Source organism: Ictidomys tridecemlineatus, chromosome 16 (genome assembly GCF_052094955.1).
Source record: "Ictidomys tridecemlineatus isolate mIctTri1 chromosome 16, mIctTri1.hap1, whole genome shotgun sequence".
NCBI classification, from domain to species: Eukaryota; Metazoa; Chordata; class Mammalia; order Rodentia; family Sciuridae; genus Ictidomys; species Ictidomys tridecemlineatus.
In genome coordinates this window covers 11739086-11748780 of record NC_135492.1, presented here as the reverse complement: position 1 = coordinate 11748780, position 9695 = coordinate 11739086, and the positions used below count along the sequence as shown (strand labels likewise).

Here is a 9695-nt window from a genome sequence, read left to right as displayed (position 1 = left end):
TCATGGTAATGGAAAGCAGAGAGGGAAAGGGGATGGGGACACATATGCCTTTCACATCAAACCCTGAGTCACCCAATTTCCTTTAACTAAGCCCTACCTTTTACACATTCCAATATCTTCCCATGGTGCCAATAGCTGGGGAACAAACCTTCAACACTTGCGCTTGCTTCCTGGGGCATTTAAGATTCAAACCATAGCAGACTCCTAGAAATCTACTAAAAGAGGGAAAGTTAGGATGTACCTAACTAATTAAGTCACCCAGAGATTGATCCTGAGGTCAGAGAGTTGTGGTTATTGTTGTTTTTGGTACCTGGGATTGAACTCGGGGTACTTACCCACTGAGCAACATTCCTAGCCCTTTTTTATTATTAGAGACAGGGGCTTGCTAAGTTGATGAAGCTGGCTGTGGACATCAGATCCTCCTGCATCAGCTTCCTGAACTGCTGGGATTATAGGTGCTTGTCATTGCACCTGGTCTGAAAGGTTTTTTTTAGGGTAGCTGGGGCAAATATCCATGGGGCATACATCTTAGTTTAAGCAAAGGTTTATTGACAGAGAATATCTATTAGACTGCCCTTCTGTAAGGTGCTGCAGCCTACTGGAAAAAATGTCTTTTAAATATATAGTCAGGTACAAGGGAGTAGTTAAAAAACACTGTGATTGTTATTTGGTACCATTGCTATAGTTTTAATAGTTAGAGAGTCTTTTGGGGTGAGCCTAAAAGGAAGGTCATGCTTGATTGCCAGGTGCTAATTTTCAAAATGGGAGTTATTTTGGACTAAATACCTAACAGGTTCTTGTTAAATTTTTTTTTAAGTACTGGGAATTGAACCCAGCCAGGTGTGCTTTACCACTGAGCAATGTCTCCAGCTATTTTTATATTTTTTGAGACAAAGTCTAAGTTGTCCAGGCTTGCCTCAGACTTCCAATCCTCCTGCCTCAGCCTTCTGAGTTGCTGGGATTACAGGTATACACTACTATACCTGCCTGGTTCTTATTACTTTTTAATCCTTCCTAAACATTATTTTTCAAATGAAATCATCTTCAGTTCTTTAATTGTAAAATCTGTAAGGTTTCTGTTTTTGTTTGATGGTGGGGATCAAATGTAGGTCTCCACATGCTAGGCAAGTACTCTACCACTCAGCCACATCCCCAGCCCTTCCATAGGGATTTTAAAGCATAGAACCTGCCAGTTAAGGTATCAAATGCCTGTAATCCCAGAGACTGGGGAAGCTGAGGCAGGGGGATCACAAGTTCCAGGCCAATCACAGAAATTTAGCAAGACTCTATCTCAAAGTATAAAGGGCTATGGATGAAGCTCAGTGAAAGAGCTCTAACCCTTGTTTAGTCACTGGGATCATTCACCAGTATTGAAACAAAAAAAAATCCCTCCAAAACCTAATCATAGCATTACTGCTTGTAAGATCATTCTTTTTCTGTATGAGAAATATTAAAACTTCTTTTACCTGGTAATTATAGGATGATACTCATATATTAATGTTCCTCTTTTTTTGGCCAGCATATCTTTCTGATGCTATGAAGCTGACCAAGTCTGAGCAGGTAAGACATGTTCTTAAGGTTTACAAAAAAAATTTTTAAATATTTTTTAATGGAGACTTGAATTATGTGTTAAAAAAAGCATTTTACCCCTATTTAAGTTCTTTGATTGTAAAATCTGCAGGGTTTCTGTTTTTGTTTGATGGTGGGGCATCAAATGTAGGTCTTTAAGTGCTATATTAGAAATGTGTAAAATGTGAAAACTAAGTGAACTGTTGATATAATGGCATACAGAAACAACCTTCTCCCCCAACCTCATTCCTGTTCTTTTAGACATGCTGAAACTTGCATCCTGTTAGTAGCTCATATTTGACCATTGTTGGGCTGTTTGTTTTAGTGCCTGGTATTGAACACAGAGGCGCTTAACCACTAAGCCATATCCCCAGCTCTTTTTATTTTTTTATTTAGAGACCAGGTCTTGCTAAGTTGTTGTGGCCTCCCTAAGTTGCTGTGGCTCGCTTTGAAACTGTGGTCCTCCTGCCTCAGGCTCCTGAGCTGCTGGGATTGCAGGTGTGCACCACCATGCCTGGATCCAATTGGATAAATCTGCTTATTGAAGATTTTTTAAATATGAAGTCTCCCATTTGTTTGTTCTTGAATTCTTAGAGAATTTTTTTCTTTATTTTTGACTTCCTTCCTCCCTGTACTGGTGATTGAACCTAGGGGATGCTCTACCTGTGGACCACATGCTTCCAGCCTTTTTATTTATTTTTATTTTGTGACCAGGGTCTGGTTAAGTTTCCCAAGTTTGCTTTGAACTTTTGATTTTCCTAAGCCTCCCAAATGGTTGAAATTACAGGCTTCTTGTACCACCATGCCCCCTGCCTTACATTAAAAAGTTCTTAACTTCAAAATATGTGTCACCAGTGACTTTATTTCTTATGCTAGAGGAAGGTTTGTTGAGGTTTAAAAAATACCTTTATCTAAATACCTTTTTTTTTTAATAGTGGTCTGAGTTGAATTCAGGGCATTATACATGCTAGACAGGTGCTCTACCATTGAGCTACATCACCAACCCTATTTTAAATTTTGAGACATAGTCTTGGTAAGTTCCCCAGGCTAGTCTTGAATTTGTGATTCTCCTGCCTTAGCTTCCTAAGTAGCAGGGGTTATAAACATGTGCCACCAAACCTGGCTTCTGATTTCTTGATTGTAAAATGTCAGGTACCTAGGAAGTACTTAGTACATATATGTCTAATTGAAATAAGGAGATAATTTCTGAGAGGGATATCAGTGGCAGGGAAAACCCACTTACGTCTTAACACTGAATCATAGGATATTTAACTTTGTGTCTTTGATACTATGGAACCTGCTATTAGTATCTGCCTGCATTGAGCTTTCTAAATCTCTGTTAACATGAAGACTTTTCATTTTGGTTACTATAGAACGGAGTTCTAAAGAGAAAGGATTTCTCCAATTCTAAGATGATTACAAATGGCATGGCATTGCAGATGGAGGAAGTGTAAGGCACAGTCAGACTTTTGTCTGAATTATTGAGATTAGGATTTTAACTTAATGAAAGGTGCTTTCACTTAAGTAAAAAAAATACAAAATTCTCTAATTTATGTTATTTTGATATTATTATTGAATCTTTACTAAATTGCAAACAGTATAAAAATTTTAAGTGTTAAGTCAGAAAGGCTCTTGGAATAGCATATATTAACAGCAAAAAAGACTTTCAATATTAAATTCAGCAAATTGTAATTTTCCTTTTGTGAAATAGGCTCATTTATCACTGGAATTGAAAAGGGATAGCCACATGAAACAGTCCCTCCTCATTCAGGAGAAGTGGAAAAGGGCAAAGTGTGAAGAACGATCAAAAGCTCAGAACACAGACAAGGATGTAGCTACCCAACTTCAGGCATCTCACAAACCCTCTGCTGAGGATGCAGAGAGTCAGAGTCCCCTTCTTTCCCCGAACTACAGCCCTTGTACAGAGAAACACCTTTCTGAAATTCATGGAGTCTTTGACAGGAATTCAGAAACACTATTATGTTTACTTCAGCAAAAGAGTGAGCCAACACAGCCATGTATTGGAAGCAAAGCCCCGAAGGATGATAAAACAATTATTGAGAACCAGGCAACTAAAATTGCAGATTTGAAAAGGCATGTGGAGTGCCTTGTGGCTGAGAATGAAAGATTAAGGAAAGAAAATAAAGCACTAAAAGCTGAAAAAGCAAGACTTGTAAAAGTTCCAGTAGATAAGGAGCTGGATGTGGATGCTGATTTTATAGAAAAGTCAGCATTATGGAGCTTGCCACTACATTCAGACACTGCTACAGCTTCTTCAACCTGGCACAAATTTGCAGCAAATACTGGGAAAGCCAAGGATATTCCAATACCCAATCTTCCTCCCTTGGATTTTCCATCTCCACAACTTCCACTTATGGAGCTGTCTGAGGATTTTCTGAAAGGAATTATGAATGATTGAAATGGAATACTTTTGGAGAGATCAGAAGAAATACAGCAACACAGTTAATCCAGAAAAGAAGAAAAAAATAAAAAAGGGAAAAACACATACAAGTAATTCCAGATGTGATTTACCATCTGGCTGATTGGCAGGAGCAGCATTGCCAGGATGTGAGAATCAGTCACTGTGAAATATATTGAGTAGCTGATCTACTCACTAGAGTTAATGGTTCCCACCTGGCAGACAGTAAACTCCTGGAGATTCACTTTCTCCTGATGCAAACCAAATGGCTACCTAGAATAATTTTCTTAAGCACCAATTAATTTTCTTCAGAGTTAAAATGTATAAAAGTGTATTATGTATAATTAATCTATAATGCCATAAATGATAATGTAAAACCTAAATAAAATGGTGGCCTGAGAGCCTGCCATATATTTGAAACATGCTTTCTATCATGCATTGACTGTATGCATTTTGTTATGCACATTTTGTTTGTTTAAGTAAGGTGTATAGGATACACACTTTTCTAGATGAAACTACAATACCCACATTTTGCACTAATAACATAATGCTGACCCCAAGACTATCAGGAGAAATATTTAAATTTTCATTTTATGAAGAAAAGAACCAAATTATTAGTTATGCTTTTTTTTAAAAAAAATTAGAAGTTTACATAATTAATCAGGGGGCATTTTAAGTTCTAACTTTGTTATATAATGCATCACTTAAAAATACTAAGGAATGATCCTTTTTTTTTTTTTTTAATGATGCATAAGTGGAAGTAATGCTAGTTGCCAGTATTTGATTGTAAGAAATCAATAAAGTAATTGTGTTTTATACCCTTGTTGACTGGTTGGTGGTTGAAAAGCAAACTGTGTGGCATCTGGATATTGTAAACTTTAAATAGGAATTTAAGCAGATGCTATCAAATTATTATTTTAGTGTGTTAAAGATTTTCCACTGTTTTGCAGTCCCTTTCCCCTTTAAAGGTGTTGAAGGAGAGTGTAGAATTTCCTGAGAAAATTTTGGGCAAAATCAAGTAAAAATCCCCAAGAGCTAAATGTTCCAAGCCTTTCTTTGGTGGAACTCACCTGGAAAGTGTCCAGGGCTGCTCTAAGCAGCTTGCAGCCATTCTTGTAGCACCTTTACCCAGTGGAGCACAGTGAGTGAGTGTTTTTTTCTAGGAGAAGGGGTTGGAGAAGAAGAGGATGTAAACAAAACATTTCTTTGCAGATCACTAGGTATGTTAAAGCATGGACTTCCGTGTGGAATTGTGGGACTGAGGCACATACTGCTTCCTGAGGGAGTGAGGACTTCATTGGGCTCAGTAGGTAGGGTTATGCTCCTATTCTCTGTGAGGAAACTAGCCTAAGTAGGAAGGGTGAAGAGATCATGCAGAAGTCATATTTTTCCTGTCTTATTGTGTTGCAGATGAAACCATCTTAAAAGTTATACTACTTAATTTGTTCATCTCAGTGTTATAACATCCCAGATTTTGTAAACCTAGCCTTATAATTGTTTTTTCCCTTTGACAGGTTCTTGCCAAATTGCCCAGGCTGACCTGAAGCAACTCTCAGCTTCCTGAGTTGTTGGGATTGCAGGCGCCTGCCACTGCACCTGGTTTATGTGTGTTTTGACTAGGACTGCGATGGTTCCTTTGCAGTAGAATACCTTCCAGAGTAGATTTAAATAATGCTTATTTTCTTTATTACATTGTAGTCTCTGGACATTTCCTGGCTAGGATTACTATGTGTTCTTATATCTTTTCTGTTTAGTATGAGGCACTTAAAGGGATTTAGAATAGCTTGCTTTCCCTAAATAATTTGTTCTGTATGAGTAAGGTGGGTCTTGTCTCTTCTTAGTGGTGGTCTCTCACTGTACTGTTCCTTTTTGGGGGTACCAGGGATTGAACCTGGGTGTTGAACCACTGAGCCACATCCCCACCCCTTTTAAAAATAGACTCTTGGCTAAGTTGCTGAGCCTGGCCTGGGAACTTGATCCTCCTGCCTCTGCCTCCTGATCTACTGGAATTACAAGCTTGTATCAAGCTTGGCACTCCTCCTGAATTTACCTGTTGAAGTAACTGGGTGTTAACGCCTGATCCCGAGTTCTCATTTTCATCTTTTCAGAAAACATTTCTTTGAAAAACTCAATAGTATGGAGTAATACTTTTATCTAGATCATATTGTCATGGTAATCCATACAACCTGGAAATCTTGTTTAAAAGAAACATAATAGGAGGAAGTTATTTGCAAAATAATCAGTTTCTTGCCGGGCGCAGTGGCACATGCCTGTAATCACAGTGGCTTGGGAGGCTGAGAAAGGAGAATATTTAAGTCAAAGCCAGCCTCAGCAATGGTGAGGTGTTAAACAACTCAGTGAGACCCAGTCTCCAAATAAGATGTAACAATAGGGCTGATGATGGGGCTCAGTGTTTGAGTGCTCTGAGTTCAATCCTGGGTACCAAAAAAAATATTTTTTTTTCAAAAATTGTTTTCTTCTCTAGTGTTTTATCAGGATTATTGAAATGCACATATTTCTTCAAGTGAGTTCAAGATATTAAAATACTGGAACTTATTGCTTTTTACAATGGGTACTTTTGTGTCTCACATACAAATATATTATTTACATATGTACATATTCTATGTGTATATGTGTGAATATACATACATACATCTTTTTTTTTGTACTTGGGATTGAAATTGGGGGCACTCCACCACTGAGCCACATCCCCAGGCCTATTTTGTATTTTTTTTTTTTAATTTAGATACAGGGTCTCACTGAGTTGTTTTCCTTATTCACAGGTCAACTGGATAAACTTGAATGTGTGTTTAACTTAAATGCCTTGTCTTTTTTTTTTTTTTGGTACTGGGGATTGAACTCAGGGGCACTTAATCATTAAGTCACATTCCAAGCATCTTTGTATATTTTATTAGAGAGAGGTTATCCCAAAGTTTCTTTGGCCTCACTAATTTGCTGAGGCTGACTTTGAACTCAGGATCCTACTATCTCAGCCCATAGGCTGAGCCGCCTGGAGTCACTAGGAGTACAGTATTGCACCACTGTTGTATTTGTTTGGTTTTTGGTAGAAGGTATTGAACACAGGGCCTCATGCATGGTATGCAAGCTTATTACCACCAAGGGACATCCACAGCCCTTTTGAGACAGGGTTTCCTGAATGACCCAGATTGGCTTTGAACTTGGAATCTTTGTGCTTCTGATTCAGGGACACTCAACCACTGAACCGCAGTCTCAGCCCTATTTTGTATTTTATTTAGAGATAGGGTTTCACTAGGTTGCTGAGGCTGGCTTTGAACTTGTGATTCTCAGTCTTACAAGCTGCTGTGCCTGGCTTTTTTTTTTAAGGGTATTTTCACCTTAAAGTGGGAAGTGTACCTCCTTTTATAAAAGCCATTACTGACCAACAGTGCAATCTGGTGGAGAGTGAGAAACTGGTTCTTTTCTGGTCATTGCTAGATTGGCTGTGGAAGAAAAGGATCTGATTTATATCTTAATTAATTTGCTTTGTCTAGAATAGATACAGAAATCTGACTTAAAAGATAAAATATCTTTAAAAACTGGGCCAACTTAGCTCAGGGATGAGAGGCTTTCCCACTTATTTTCTGTCTGCTCATACTTTACATGTTTTGCTGCTAGGATTTACTCAAGGCTGACCAGTGCCAGGTTCAGTGGCACAGGCCTGTAATCCCAGTGAATTCAGAGCCTGAGGTATAGGGTCCCATTCAAGACCAGCATCAACAATTTAGTGGTATCCTTTAAAAAAAAAATTAAATGGGGACCTTGGGCATGGTGGCACATATCTATAATCCCAGCAACTACTTGAGGCCATGGCAGGAGGATTACAAATTCAAAGTCAGCCTCAGCAATTTAGTGAGGCTCTGAGCAAAAATTAAAAAGATCTTGGGATGTGGCTCAGTGGTAAAATCAACCAGTATCCCCCTCTCCCTCTCAAAAAAAGTAAAGGAGTCTTAAGTGGATTATCCTTCCATTTTTCTAAAAGTGAGGGGGGCACAGTTAGGCACTGGGTCTGGAGAATCAAGAAATATTTGGAATAATCTTGTTCATTAGGATTTTTCAGTAGTCATATGAATTGGAGTGAGGGTTGGGTAAATTTTTGCAGTTCTTTGCCTGCTTCTCTAACATAAGTACTAAATCAGGAATAGAATTAAAAAGGATGGGGCATTACAAGTATGATAGGATTAAGGGTGAAGGAACCAAGGATACATTTAAAAATGAGAATCTTTATTGGTACTAGTGATTGAATCTAGGGCATCACAAGTTAGGCAAGCACTCTACATTGAGTCACACCCTTAGCCCTCTTCCTTTGAATCAAACCCCTCCCTAAAGTTTAGTTGACAATACTGGCTCCTGGCCCACTGAGCCCTGTGGAATATATGTTCAAATACTGGAACACACTAGATTGACTCTGAAAAATTTAACTACTTAAGTTTGAGAGATGTGAATGGAATACTTCTAACAAAGTCATCCCTAACTCTGAATATGTGAAAGTAGCAAATATTTTGCAGCTTGTATAGTACTTAGAAGATATGTGACACTGGCACTTGACTTAATCTAAATAGGTTGAATTGCTACTAATATCTCAGGGGAGGTAACATGAAAATGATAGATTATATTATATGATGACCACTAAATAGATTTTCAAAATTTCTAATGTTTGAGATCCTATGGCTTCATTGGCTTAGAAAGCTTTGATTCAAAGAATATCCTTTTGTAAAGTCAGGCCATGGTTTAGTTTGAACATGCAAAATTGGTTCCAATACGATTAATATGTAAGGGGACAACTTTAGCAGAATGTGAATTGTTTACTTGGCAATTTCTCCTGCAAGAAAAACTGAAACGAATGCACACAACTATTTCCTAGTTATGGTGGTAGTAGTGATCTGTACCCAATTATGTCTGCTATTACCTTTCCCTTTAATCTCACATAACCGTCTTCCTACTAGTTACTTCATGACTCAAATCAATCCTTACTACTTCCATAAGCAAACTTTAGGTCTTCATGATAGAAAGCCTGTATTTGTAGTATTTATAATTTTTAAACATTCGATGCACATTGTGACTTAGATGGAAGTTGTTTCCTAAAAAGCTCACATGTGAGAGGTGAAATGACTGGGTTTATGAGAGCTTACACATAACTAGTGCATTAATTCGCTGATATGGTTAACTGTGGGCAGGTAGGGTGTGGCTGGAAAGCTGCATTCCTGTCACATGTTCTGTCTCAACTGGGCCCAGAGCATTGGAGATGGCCATCTATGGACTGAGACCTCTGAAATTCTTGAGCTCCAAATAAACTTTTTCTCTAAAATTGTTCTTGTAGTGCTTTCCTCTTATAGTGGTGAAAACTAAAATATTATAGGACTGGGAGTGTAGCTTAACAGAAGAGAGCTTCCTTAGTATGCTTCATGGCCTGGATTTAACCCCTAATATCACCAAAAGTGTAATCCTAGTTTTTTTTCTATTATAATGTGTCATTGTTGAAGTTTTATGAGTGTTATGCCCTAAAGCTTTATTCCTTATAAGTTTTGTGGTTTTCACTGTGAACTTCAGATGGTGCAGTGATTTTTAGGAACTGTTCCTTTTCTTCCCTCTTCTGCAACAGTGTGACAGACCTGAGAGGGAGTCACCATCCTCTGTGATGGCAGAGAAGATCACACAGCTCTCCTTGGGAAAGAAGTCAGTTCTATCT

The 9695-nt window shown here is 38.2% G+C and overlaps 1 protein-coding gene across 1 annotated transcript; it reads left to right on the top strand.

Moving 5' to 3' along the window:
- Positions 1-1536: 1536 nt before the first annotated feature.
- Positions 1537-4502, top strand: LOC144371441 (nuclear receptor-binding factor 2-like). The gene is made up of 2 exons (XM_078033757.1): positions 1537-1560; positions 3281-4502. Exons 1-2 carry the CDS (start codon positions 1537-1539, stop codon positions 3986-3988), a joined length of 732 nt encoding a protein of 243 aa, XP_077889883.1. The 3' UTR covers positions 3989-4502.
- The last annotated feature ends 5193 nt before the right edge of the window (positions 4503-9695 follow it).